This window comes from Eumetopias jubatus, unplaced genomic scaffold, assembly GCF_037043125.1.
Source record: "Eumetopias jubatus isolate StellerSeaLion01/CBP00866 unplaced genomic scaffold, mEumJub1_p1.0 scaffold_1, whole genome shotgun sequence".
NCBI classification, from domain to species: domain Eukaryota; kingdom Metazoa; phylum Chordata; class Mammalia; order Carnivora; family Otariidae; genus Eumetopias; species Eumetopias jubatus.
In genome coordinates this window covers 205200726-205214116 of record NW_028274807.1, presented here as the reverse complement: position 1 = coordinate 205214116, position 13391 = coordinate 205200726, and the positions used below count along the sequence as shown (strand labels likewise).

General features: G+C 50.6%; 1 protein-coding gene across 2 annotated transcripts; it reads right to left on the bottom strand.

The window, feature by feature from the left end:
- Positions 1-4746: 4746 nt before the first annotated feature.
- On the bottom strand, positions 4747-10885 carry CCDC194 (coiled-coil domain containing 194). Of its 2 annotated transcripts, XM_028086987.2 has the most exons (4): positions 10556-10885; positions 9366-9462; positions 8837-8969; positions 4747-8274 (listed from the first exon to the last, which is right to left on the bottom strand). In XM_028086987.2, exons 1-4 carry the CDS (start codon positions 10877-10879, stop codon positions 8124-8126), a joined length of 705 nt encoding a protein of 234 aa, XP_027942788.2. In that variant the 5' UTR covers positions 10880-10885; the 3' UTR covers positions 4747-8123. The 2 variants fall into 2 exon arrangements, 1 of the variants encoding a protein (XP_027942788.2); XR_015767952.1 differs by lacking the exons at positions 8837-8969; positions 9366-9462; positions 10556-10885 and adding an exon at positions 8592-8658 and having other exon boundaries at positions 8190-8274.
- Between the last annotated feature and the right edge of the window lie 2506 nt (positions 10886-13391).

Sequence of the window (13391 nt, the reverse complement as noted above, 5' to 3'; positions counted from 1 at the left end):
TAAGAAAGGGTTTGCTGTTTTGTTATTACTATCATTTCCTACTGGAAGTGTTATTTCGGGGCTCTGTGAAGTGGTGAATGGGAAGTGCCAGATAGGTGGGGGTTGAGCTTCACTGTCGGTCACCCCCGGGGTGGGCATGAAGGGGATTTGGGGACCAAGGAGCAAAAGATTCTGGGTGGGCCCTCCTGCCCATCCCCCCAGAATCAGGAGCTCTAGGAAAACCCTCCATGCTGGATGAGGTGTCAGTCTCAGACCTGGCCATAAGGGACCCTTAGTCTCAGGGAGACAGAGTGGGACACAACACCTAGCTCCATGGGCTGAAGGCTGGTAGGAGGGAGGGATGGAGGCTGAGGGGAAAGGGGCCAGCAGATGGAAAGGATGCTGGACAAGAACACCATTACTGTACACTGTTCGTGGGGGGCACAGCAGGGTGAAGGCTGCTGCATGGGGACCCATCCCCCCATCAACCAGGGTAATGGAGTTGGGGGTAGTTGACAGTGGGGAGGGTGTCCTCCAGGGTGGTGTTCATCACAGAAGCAGAAATTGGACTGGGAAGGAGGAAGTTCCCAGGGGTAGGCAGGAAACCCCTGTCTGACCTTTGGCCTTTGCAGCTACCCGGTGATTCCTGATTCCGGACCCTTCCCAGAGGCTTGTTGAGGGGAGGAGGGTTGGGGGCTGCAAGTGGTGCCCAACCAGCTATTTCTCTAGGTTGGCCAGGCCCACCCAGAGTCCCCTGAGCAGGGTGGGAGGAGGACATCTTCCATCTTTGTTAATGGGGGCCATGTAGGCAGAGTGAATACACGGTTTCAATTTAGGCTCTGGAGTTAAGTTCTGGCTGTGCCACCTACCACTGTGTGACCTCAGACAAGTGATTTTCCTTCCTTAAGCCTCAGTTTTCTTCTCCACAAAAGTGGAGGCAACATAGCCAGTTGTGAAACACTTGTCACAGTGTCTGGCACACACACAGCCTTAATAAGTGGGGGTATTTTTTTCATGTGCAGCCTCTGATGCCAGGATGAGAAATTGATATGCAGGGGAGGGACACTGCCTCCAAGTAGTGTGCTTGGGGCCTGTGGGAGCACTGGCTGGAAAAGAGCATGATGGGGGTACAGCCTAGGGAAGATGGGTCCAGTGGACATGCACAGACATGGGGGCAGTGCCTGGGCCAACACCAGTAGGTGTGACAGTCTTGGTATGTACTTAAGATCCTATCATGATATATTGAAAGTGTTGCCTATATGCATATATGAACATGACATCTGTTGTCAAGGAAAAAGAAAGGCAACCATAAATTCCCAGAAAATTAAAAAGCCACCCTAGATCTCATAGTGCAATTTTGAGTAATTGTCACAGTGTAAGAAACAGTTTAATTTTTTTATTATTTATTTTTAAGAGATTTATTTATTTATTAGAGAGAGAGAGCGCACAGAGGGAGAGGGAGAAGCAGATTCCCTGCTGAGTAGGGAGCCCAATGTGTGAGATCATGGCCTGAGCTGAAGGCAGATGCTCAACTGACTGAGCCACCTGGGTGCCCCTATTTTTTTTATCTTTAATTAAAATTTTTAAAGATTTCATTTATTTCAGAGAGAGAGAGTGAGAGAGAGAGAGAGTGAGAAGGAGTGGGAGAAGGGGCAGAGGGAGAAGCAGAATCCCTGCTGAGCAGGGAGCCCAACGTGGGGCTCGATACCAGGAACCCAGATTCATGACCTGAGTGGAAGGCAGAAGCTTAAATGACTGGGCCACCCAGGTGCTCCTTATTTTTTAATTAATTGATTAATTAATTAATTTGAGAGAGAGAGAGCTCATTTGCATGAGCAGGGCTCGCAGGGTGGAGGGGCAGAGGGAGAAGGAGAGAGAGAATCTTAAGCAGGCTCTACATGTGGGGCTCAGTCTCATGACCCTGAGATCATGACCCGAGCCAAAATCAAGAGTCAGACACTTAAAGGACTGAGCCACCCAGGTGCCCTAGAAGCAGAGTTTTAAATATACACACTAATATCGTTTGTATCAAGCTCAAAAACAACATTCTATCTGTTTTTGGTATTTGATCTCATTATCTTTGATTTGCAATGTTTCTTTTTCGAATAGTTTATTAGCTGGATTTTTTAAAATGGAAAAAGTAATGATGAAACTTTGTCTTTTTGCTTAACATTATGTCTTTAAGATTTGTTGATTCCTTTTGCCTGATGCTTAGGTTTTCACCACATACATTACCACAATAACTATCAATGGGCATTTAGACTGTTTCTAAATTTTTGGTTTCACTAAAAAAAATAAGAGTTGACATTAAATCCCCAAAAATGAAACTGCTGGGTCTCAAAGCAGTTACAGCTTATATTTTGACAGCTAGTCACCAATTTGTCCTCCAGAGGTGGTTTCCATTGACAGTCCTGCCAGCAGTGTCTAAAATCTCTAAAAACAGACTTTCTGAACACATTTTGCCTGTGTCCCTGGCCAGAAAATCCCCAAGGGAGGAAGCGAATGACAAGTCTTTGGATTCGCATGAGGTCAAATGCATTGGTCCTGATGTGAGCATTTGGTTTTTTCCTGAAAACAATTTGTCATGGTCACAGGAAATTTTGCACATGAACCCCTCTGAATTCCCTTGGAGGGTCATCACAAAATCAGGCTTTGATTTTAAACTTTTGTTTGTTTGTTTGTCTTCTAAATTAAAAACGATCAATTTGGTTTTATTTGCACAGAGAAGGGGAAAGTGTTATGAGAAAGTCAACTTTGTGTCACTACCTAAAACTGACACTGAAATTCTCAAGGAGACACAAGATTTTTAAAAACTCTCACAGAGGGGCACCTGGGTGCCTCAGTCCAGTTAAGCGACTGCTTTTGGCTCAGGTCATGATCTCAGGGTCCTGGGATTGAGCCTTGCATTGCTTTGGGCTCCCTGCTGAGCAGAGGGATCCTCCTCCCTGCCCCCCCCCCCGCCCGTTTGTGCTCTCTATCTAAAATAAATAAATAAAATCTTTAAACTTTTTTTCCTATTTTTAAAGATTTTATTTATCCATTTGAGTGAGCAAGAGAAAGGGAGAGCACAATCAGGGCAGGGAGGGAGGGGCAGAGGAAGAGGGAGAAGCCGACTCCCTGCTGAGCAGGGAGCCCAAAGGGAAGCTCAGGATCATGACCTGAGCTGAAGGCAGCTGCTTAACCGCATGAGCCACCCAGGCGCCCCAAATAAATAAAATCTTAAAAAGAAAACAAACAAACAAAAAATAAAGACTCACAAAACTTTAGGAAGGTCCTTAAGGAAGTAATATTTCTGGTGAAGAAAAATTTCAGTGAAGTCCAAAAAACCCTCCACTTAGGTTAAATTAAAATGAAATTATGTTTTGAGTTTTGGGAGGTGACAGAGGAAGCAAAGAGAGCCTGTTGGAGAGGAACAGTCTGTCCTCTCTGGGCCTCCGTGCTGTTGAAAGGCAAACCACTTTCTTACTTGGGATCGGAGGCCCTGGCAGGGTCAGGCTGCCGCTGTCCTAGGTGCTCTCTGCCTACAGCTGCACCACACTTCCCATTTCTGTCCCTCCTACTGTCACCGCAGCCATGGGATGGGGACTCCAGGGTGTCAAGGATAGGGGAAACCCGGATAGGGACCCAGGAGGGTATGCTGGGGATAGGGGTGGAGACAGATAAAGAGAGACAGAGAGAGACTTAGAGACAGAGAGAGAGAGACTTTGAGTAATAGAGAGTGGGAGGCAGAACAGAGTAAAGGCAGGCCAAAGGTTGGCCCTGTGAGGTGGGAGCAGGTGGGGTCCAGGAGGCAGTCCCACCAAGGAGTGCTATTTACTTCCCTGGGCAGCTGAGGGAGCCTCAGAGCAAACGGGGTGGGGAGGGTGGGGGTGAGGGGGTGGGGCGCCTGGGCTTGTTCTCCGTAGGTAACTCTCAATCCTCACCTACTACCTGTCCAGTGGTCTCCCTGGGGGATCAAAGCCCTCAGTCTGTGCCCTCTCTTTCTTCGCAGTTCTTTCTGACACCAGATCTAACTGTGCCCTTCCTGCTCACACACCTGCCTTGGCTCCCTATTTCCCTCCAACCCCGAAACTGATTTTCAGGGGTCCAGTGGTATAGCCAAGATGAAGCTACCAGAGTAAATGGATAATAATGATATGCTTTAGGTCCCATTTACAACCCTGAGCCCAGCCCTTGTACCCTTAGATCCCACAGCCGCACAGGGAAGGGGTCTTAAGTCAGACAAAGCAAGGTCAGTCTCCTGGTCTCCAGCTCTGGCTGACTCCAGAAGGAGAAGCCACTTCCTGCTCACTTCCGGATTGACGCCACAGTTGGGGGTGGGGGTGGGGGTAGGTTTCGGACTCACCCTTAACCTCTCCAGCTCTGAGTGAGCCCTTAGCCGGAGGCGACCGGGTGGGCAAGTTGGGGCGACCCCTGGTGGCTGTCAGCAGAACTAAGCGGTTAGACCTTCCTCCCCTCAGCCTCATTTCCTCCTTGGGAGTTAGCCTTCCAGTTCCCGCTTCAGGTGGGCCCGTCCCGGGTAAAGGCCCTGATCTGGTACCTCCAAGCCCGAGGGTGGTAGTGGGGATGATGAACAGGACTGGATGAGGTGGGGGAAAGAGTTCCAAGGGTTTCCACCCCCTCAAATACCCGCTTCTTAGGAATTTTTAGAAACAAATTTTAATTACTTTAAAGGTAATACATGTGCATGATTTTAAATGCAAAGTTTGCAAAAAGGTATACAAACATGAGACGGCACCCCCCCCACACACACTCTCAGCCCCCTAGTTCCCGCCCCAGAGGCCACAGCTGTGACCAGTGTTTCCTTCAGAGATATTTGGGTAAAAGTCTCTTCCGTACCTGCATTTTGGAAAATGCGCACAAATTATCACTTTCCTGCTTTTTACATTAATGTTCTCAGAGGAATTTGCTTTGGCCCCTTTAACAGTCGCACGGGAATTTCCACCGTGGGGACAGATGGACACTCACTGAAACAGTCCCCAAGTGGAGGACATTGAGGTGGTTTCCAATTTTTTGTAATTACCAAGATATGATAATAAATGTCCTCATTCTTCCCCTTCCCCTCTTTTTTAGAAGTAAACTTTTTATTTTGAAATAATTGTAGATTTACAGAAAAGTTGCAGAGATAGTACAGAGACCCTGAAGAACCCTCCTCCGACTTCTTCCATGGTTAAGCTCTTTTACACCATGGCTCACCTGTCAGAACTAAGAAACTAACTGTAGTACATGAAATTAATCATACTCTGGACTTTATGTGATCTTCTCACTAAGTGTTCTTCTGTTCCAGGATCCAACTAGGGTTCTGCATTGCATTTGGTCCATTATTTTGTTTTGTAAGATTTTATTTATTTATTTAAAGATTTTATCTATTTATTTATTTATGAGAGACAGAGAGAGGGAGAGAGAGAGAGAGGCAGAGGGAGAAGCAGGCTCCCAAGGAGCAGGGAGCCCGACGCGGGACTCGATCCCAGGACCCCGGGATCATGACCTGAGCCGAAGGCAGACGCTTAACCATCTGAGCCACCCAGGCATTTTATTTATTTATTTTTTATTTTTTTTTAAGGATTTTATTTATTTATTTGAGAGAGAGAGAGAATGAGAGATAGAAAGCATGGGAGGGAAGAGGGTCAGAGGGAGAAGCAGACTCCCTGCTGAGCAGGAAGCCCGATGTGGGACTCGATCCCGGGATTCCAGGATCATGACCTGAGCTGAAGGCAGTTGTTTAACCAACTGAGCCACCCAGGCGCCCCCGGCATTTTATTTATTTATTTGACAGAGAGCAAGAGAAAGCACAAGAAGGGGAGCAGCAGAGGGAGAGGGAGAAGCAGGCTCCCCACTGAGCAGGGAGCCCAATGCGAGGCTTGATCCCAGGACCCTGAGATCATGACCTGAGTTGAAAGCAGAGGCTTAACCAACTGAGCCACCCAGGCGCCCCATCTTTTTTTTTTTAATTTTATTTATTTATTTTAGAGAGAGAGCAGGGGGAGGAGCAGAAAGGGACAAGCAGACTCTGCGCTGAGCGCAGAGCTCCACATGGGACTTGATCTCATGACCCTGAGATCATGACCTGAGTTGAAACCACGACTTTGACTCTTAACTGACTGAGCCACCCACACGCCCCTATTTATTTAGTTTTAAGTAGGCTCCGCCCCCCACATGAATCTTGAACTTGCCACCTTGAGATCAAGGGTTGCATGCTCTATGGACTGAGCCAGCCAGGAGTCCCTGGTCCATCATTTTGTACACATGTAAATATGGTTAGAGAAAAATTTCTAGGAGGGTAATTGATGGATCAAAGGATACATGCACTTTCAATTTTGAGAGGTTCTAGAAAATTGCCCTTCCAAGTGGTTGTACAATGAGCAGTCTCACCAGCACCCTGTGGGATTATTTGTTTCTCCAGAGCAGTGCCAGCACAGGGTACTTTGTGATTTTTGTTTGTTTGTTTGTTTTTATCTTTGCCAGACTCATGGGTACAAAGTGGAGTGAGGTTGGGCACTTTTTTCCCCTTATATTTCTATTAATTGACTGTCTATATTCTTTGCCCATTTGTTCTACTGAGCTGTTTTTGAAAAATTAATTTATAAGAGCTCTTTATGTAATAAGGAAATTAATTTATTCCCGGGTATAAATACCTATATGAAATAAATCTAGGAAAGTTTTGGTTAATTCTCTTGGGTTTTCTATATATAAAATCATAATGCCAGGAGATAATAATATTAGGTTGAATTGCTTCTGAGGCTTTCCTGCCCAAAATGCCAACCTGAAACTAACCTTACAGAAATAACACATAAACCCAGACTTGAACTCCAAAAAATGATTGCCTCAGGCCTCTAAAAAAATGCCAGTGTTATGAAAGGCAAAGACAGACTGAGAAATGTTCCAGATTAAAAGAGATGAAAGACTTGACAAATACAATGTGTGAGCCAGGACATTCTTTTGTTATAAAAGACATTATAAGAACAGTTGGCAAAGTCTGATTAAAGTCTGCAGATTAGATAATAGTGTTTTATCAATCAATGTCCACTTTCTGATGTTCGTAATTTACTGTGATTATGTGGGAGAATGTCCTTGTTTTTAGGAAATGCATACTCAAGTGTTATGGGTAACAAGACATCATTTCTGCAAGTTTTTCATAAAAGATTCAGAGAGAGAGAGAGAGAGAAAAGAATAAAGCAAAGGCGGTAACATTTGTGGAATCTGGGGGAAGGGTATCCAGGAATTCTTTGTACTAATCTTCCAACTTTCCTGTAAGTCTGAAGTTATGTCAAATATAAGGTAAAAGACAAAATTAATGTGAAATTGAGCCATATGAAACTGTTGATATTTCTATTATTTTTGACCTATATAAACGGTGCTTACATATGATCCAAACTATAAATTCCCTACTGCTTTTCTAATATTCATACCTCTTCTTTATTTTCCTTGTCCAAGTGCTGGTACCTCCAGAATAACATTAAATACTTGGCCCTGGTCATCCTCACCTTGGCACTCATTTTGATAGCCTTTTCAGAACTTTTCTCATTTGATCCATTAGTATGGTGAATTTTATTAGCAGACTTGTGAATATCGAATCATCCCTGCATCTCAGGCATAAGTCCCCTTTGTTGTGATGTATTTAAGAAGGGTGTTGCTTAATTCCTTTTGCTAAAATTCCATTTGGGAGTTTCATACCCTCCTCATAGGAAGAGGGGTCTGTAGTTTTTCCCATTGTGACATCTCAGTCAGTTGATAGGCTGGCTCACTAAACATGATTCCACTCAACTTACAGACTAGGTAAACCGAGACCCAGAGAGGAGAAGTGACCCCTCCAGGTCACTCTTGAGCTAGGGCTGGACTTAAGTCTTCATGTCTGTGGGATGAAGCAACACTGTCATTAGAAGGAACTTAAGTCCCAAAACACTGTCTCATTGTGTTATCAAATGGTCCTCAGTTTCCCCATCTGTGAAATAAGCACTAGATGGTTGGGGAGAGAGGGTCGAGTCTCCTTCCTGTAGTTTCCGTTCAGAGTGGTTCTTGGATCTAAAGCTGAGTGTTGATGGGTGTCGACGGGGCATCTCATCCAGGGTGGGCACCTCTATACATGTTCCAGCCACAGCGTGTGCCGTTCTGGCCTCAGAGCCCTCATCCTCCTGGGGTCTGACTCACCCTCGTGCGCGCCGCGCCGGCCTCCGGCAGCCCCCAGAGGGTCCTGGGCGAGAGCGCGAACGGGGGCCGGGTCGGGGTCGGGACACGGAGCGGGATCGGGGTTGCGGCACTCTGCGCTGGGGGCCCATCTCGGCTTCCAGGGCTTTACTGACGGAAGTGGGGAGAAGCCCATCAGCACCTGGACCCCTGTCCCCCACCCCCCAGTACTCTTCCATCTTTTCTGAGAACCCCGCTCCCCAGGATCCCCTATCCTTTCTCCACCCCCAGCCATTCCTGGGACTCCTCCCCAGGGACTCCCAGCTCCTCTTCCAGGAGCTCCACCTCCTCGCTCCCGTCCTCTCTCTCAATACCTTTTCCTTACATCATTTTCTCCCGCTCCTCGCCCTTCCCCAAGGCCCTCCATGTAAGCCCGACCCCAGGGACAAATGCCTCCAGAAAGCCGGCCCCAACGTGGAGATTCTCACCTCCAGCGCGCCTACATCCTTCACCACCCCTAGGTTCCAACTCTAGGATCCCCTCTTCGACTCTCCCATCACTCAACTCTTCAAGGCCCCGCCCACATGGCCACACCCCCCTTCACCACCCCCAGGGACCCTCCCCCCTCCCCCTCCTTCCCCCTCCATGTGATGATTGGCCGAAAGAACGAAGTCTTGCGCAGCTATTGGCCACGCACCGCGCCCGTCCACCCCGGGCCCCGCCCTGCACTCACGCGCGTTCGCGCAGCACCGCCTCCCGGGCTGCGCAAGCTTCGGCCACCGCCTCGGCCGCGCGTGCGCGCTGCTGTGCCTCGTCCAACCTCCGCGCAGACTCCGTGGCCGCCGCCTCCCAGCGCGCCAGGGCATCTGCGGGCGCAGGGAGCGGGCTCAGCTCCGAGACCTCGCTCCCGCCCCGCTAAAGCAGGCGTTCGAGTTTACAGTCTGCATACTATTTGCAGCTTTGCTTTATTTGAATTAAGTTTGTGTGCTGTTTGCATGACTTTTACGTGTCATTTGCAGAGCTTTTTATAGGTTTGTATTGCTTTCGGGAGTCGTGTACGTGGCGTTTGCGTATTTTGTTGTATTTGCGCTGTTTTTGTGACGTTTGCGTGGCCTTTGAGTGTTACGTGCGTTTCTTTCATAACTTTTCGCGTTTATTTGCGTGTCCTTTACGTTTGCACCCTTGCGTGCCATTTGCGTAACCAGGAACCTTTTAGGCTCTTCCCACCCCTAGCCCTGGCCACGCCTTGCGCCCCAACACACCTGTGAGCGCCCCGTTCTCAGCCCCCATCTGGGTCCCCTGTGCCTTGGCCTCTTCAATCTCAGTCTTCAGGATCATCATTTGGGTCTGAAGCCGGCTCTGAGGAGTGGAGGGGAAGTGAGGAGGGGAGGGGGGGGAGGGGGAGGGGAGAGAAGAAGTGAAGTCTCCCCTCTTTGCAGACTGAACTGACACTGGTCACCGCGTTCCCTGAGCTTTATTTGGAATGTCCTTTGGGAGTCCTGTGGTTGGAAAACACAGAAGTGGCCTGCCGCACCGAGCGGTGACCGCTGCTCTGTCCAGGTCCACTGCCCCCCACCCCAAGCCACCAGATGTGGAAACGGTTTAGCTCTGCGGTCAGATTCCGGTTCCAATTCCAGCTTCTTCTAGACCCGCCGACTAGGGTTTTAAACCAATACAGGCCAGTTTGGTGGTTGACAATGATTGGGTTTGCTCCCTCAGCTATGGGAGACATTCTTCAAAACAACTGGCCTGGCTTTCTCAGAACATTTCCCACTGAGGGGCGGAGTCAGAATTTGAACCCAGAACAGGCTGCTCTTAACCTCAGTGGCCTCAGGCCCTTCTCTTAGGCAGGCAGGTAAAAGACAGAGGTCTGTTTTGATTTCTAAAATTCACACACCGCTCAACCCCCGCTGGGCCTGGTACACAGAGGTACAGAATAGTTGGTAAATGGAAGGTTGGGACTTTGAGGATGGTTCTTTTGCAAGGCCCAGGGCTGGGAAGGGTTAAGAAAGAGTTTGAAGGGGTGGCCAGAGGAAAAGGGAGGACCTGGCCAGTACCTCCCCCAAGAGGCCAACTTTAGCTTCCTAATTAGAGGTGACATGAATGTCCCTCTCTTGAAATAGGGCTGCTGGACACTGGCTGGGGGAGGTAGAGTGGGCACCCAGGGGGAGGGTTCGCACAGGGGCTCCCCAGGTGGGCTCAGAGGCCTGGGGCTTCCCTAGCCATCACCAGCTATTAGGCAGATAGCGGAGAACTGTGGGGGCCTTCTCAGAAGGTAGATGCCAGGGGGAGCTGGTATTGTAGGATTTGGAAGGGACTATGGTGCTATTCTCATCTGCTCCCTTCTGTTAAAGAATTAGGGAAACCAGTGCACAGGGGGGCAACCGTGGGGATATGTGTGCGGGCCCTCTCCCAATTCTGGATTCCCCAGCCCACCACCCTGCCCACCTACCTGGCGGCCCTGACAGGCCCTTAGTGCCTCCTCCAGCTCCCGACCAACTCGGTTGGCCTGGTCCAGCTGTCTGGCCAGAGCCTCCTCTTGCTGGGTCGCCTCTGCCAGCCGTCTACGCAGTTCCTCGAGCTCAGGCGCCAGGTCCGCGGGGGGCGCCGTGGCGTTGGCCCCTGGCTCTGGGCAGCGAGGTCCCCGGGAGGTCGAGGAGGCCAGATTCCAGGCCAGCAGGGCTGCCCCGGCTGCCGCGGCCGCCAGGAACACCGCTGCCCCGCACAGGGCCAGCACCCGCCACGCGCGGCCCGGCTCTGGCCCCAGCTCGGCCATGCCGCCTTCCACAGCTCTGGCCCCAGACAGCCACGAGCATTTAATTGGCACCTTGGGGCGCCAGGGACACCCACGGTTCCGCCCCTCCCGGCCGTGGCTTCCCGAGTCCGTTGGGAGGGGCTGGACCCCGGCCAGGGGCCAGCCTAGGCTACCAGAGCCCAGGACAGGATTGGGGGTCCTGGGTTCCAGTCCTGCCTCTGCACCCCATGTGCTGTCCTCCGAGCCTCAGAGTCTCCCCCACTGTGAAGGGGGGATGGCCCTAGCTCCTGCCCCACAGGGCCCAGCGGGAACCATGTGAGCACATCCTCCCAAGGCACCCATCTGCACTGGGGCTACTCAGCAAGGCTCTCCATTCTGTTCGTGGAAAAACTGAGGCTAGGGGCGCCTGGGTGGCTCAGTCGTTAAGCGTCTGCCTTCGGCTCAGGTCATGATCCCAGGGTCCTGGGATCGAGTCCCGCATCGGGCTCCCTGCTCGGCGGGGAGTCTGCTTCTCCCTCTCCCACTCCCCCTGCTTGTGTTCCCTCTCTCGCTGTGTCTCTCTCTGTCACATAAATAAAATCTTAAAAAAAAAAACAAAAACTGAGGCTAAAAGACGGGAGGCTACCCAACCGACTGAGGTTGGCCTGGTTCAGGCTGCCAGGCTTTCCTGTGACTGGCTGAGAGGGTCAGGGGGCAGACGCCCGACGGGAGCGGTGCCATCTCCCTGCCCGATCTCCACGAGGCCGCCAGGGAGCGAACTTACATCGTGAATCAGATCCAGGTCGGTCTACAACTAGCGATGTCCCTTCCTCTCAGAAGCGAATCTCCCCCTCCTCCCCTTCCTTCCCCTCCCCTCCCCTCCCCTCCCCCTCCCCTCCCCCTCTTTTCATCTCCTCCAGAGGCAAGAGGGATGAGACTGAGGGAGATGTTGGTGGCATCTTGCTCTCAGAGTAAGGGGGCCTTCAGCATGAGCTTGCTGAGACCTCAGAGAGCTACCAAGGGTTGAGATTCCGTCCGGGATGAAGGAGATTCGATATTTTAAAATACGTGGACCCCCCCCCCCAAATAAGGGCTAGTCCGATAACCACCAAAGGTCCCAGGAATGGAATGAGCCATGAGAACCAAGACCAGATATCTAGTTTCCAGAAGAACCAATCAGCACCCCACCCAAGTTTGTTTGTTTTTTTTAAGATTTTATTTATTTATTCATGAGAGACAGACAGAGAGAGAGAGAGGCAGAGGGAGAAGCAGGCTCCCCGCCGAGCAGGGAGCCCGATGCGGGACTCGATCCCAGGACCCTGGGATCATGACCTGAGCCGAAGGCAGACGCTTAACCATCTGAGCCACCCAGGCGCCCCCCCACCCAAGTTTTTATATTGTTCCTCCTTGTCCCTAGCTGAGTTGATAATTTTCTCAGGGCTGTCCAAGACCTGACCTGACTCATTTACATGGAAGCAGCATTCTTCCACAATAAGGTACGAGTAAGCCCCTGATTAGCAGTCAACGGGTCTAAAATGAGAGGATTTTGAAGAACCACTCCTCCCAGGGAATCAGACTGTCTCTGGGTTGCTTAGAGGGTGGAACCAAAATCGGCTACTTTTGACTCAAGGAAAGAGAGGCTTCCCACGTATGGATAGGATGAGCCGTTGCTCCCGTGCGTAGCCCAATTCCCATAAGGCTGCCAAGGAGGATGAGGCTAGACCTCGGCTCCGTTCTACGGGGCGGGACACAAAAGGACCGGGCTTCTGCTCGAGTGCCCGTTACGCTCCGTGTTAGGGGTGTGAGGGCTGGGGAGCTGGGGCAGCGTGGATCAGGAACCAGGTACACGAGGGCGCAGTGCCCCTTCCAAGTGGGGGGTGAGCCACAGAGAAAGTAGGTCCGAGAGTTGGGCTCCATGCAGGGCCAGATGGTCAGTTTGTCCCGGTGTAAGCAAAAATCCTGGGTATGGGACAGAGGGTTGATTAAGATGAGCTTTGGAGGGCGCCTGGGTGGCTCAGTCGGTTGGGCGACTGCCTTCGGCTCAGGTCATGATCCTGGAGTCCCGGGATCGAGTCCCGCATCGGGCTCCCTGCTCGGCGGGGAGTCTGCTTCTCCCTCTGACCCTCCTCCCTCTCGTGCTCTCTGTCTCTTATTCTCTCTCAAATAAATAAATAAAAAATCTTTAAAAAAAAAAAAGATGAGCTTTGGAGAGGGCGACTCTGTAACCTTTGTTGTTTAGGAAGGTGAGGATGGTGATGGTGAGGGCTGAAGAGGAGGTCACCCACAGGTTGGGGAGGGGTACTATTTGGAAGGGAGAGGTGGGAAAGCTCTGACGCCAGAGCTGGTCCACAGGGGTGGGGGCTACCCCTAAGACCCCGTGGGAGAAGTGTCCCAAGCTAACCGTGTTGGGCTAAGGTGAAGAGGTCTTGGGATTCTGGGGAGATGGGAATAGTGAAAAATGGGTCTTTAAGATCTAAGACACTGAAGTCCATGGTGGAGGGTGGAATGGTGGAGAGAGGGGTGTCTGGCTCGGGGGGCACTGCCTCATTGGTAA

Coding starts and splice junctions, on each gene's coding strand:
- CCDC194 (XM_028086987.2), bottom strand. CDS start 10,879: ATGGCCGAGCTGGGGCCAGAGCCGGGCCGCGCGTGGCGGGTGCTGGCC. Junction 8,970..9,365: donor TGAGAACGGGGCGCTCACAG/GTGTGTTGGGGC, acceptor CTGCGCCCGCAG/ATGCCCTGGCGCGCTGGGAG. Junction 8,275..8,836: donor GCGGTGCTGCGCGAACGCGC/GTGAGTGCAGGG, acceptor CACTTCCGTCAG/TAAAGCCCTGGAAGCCGAGA.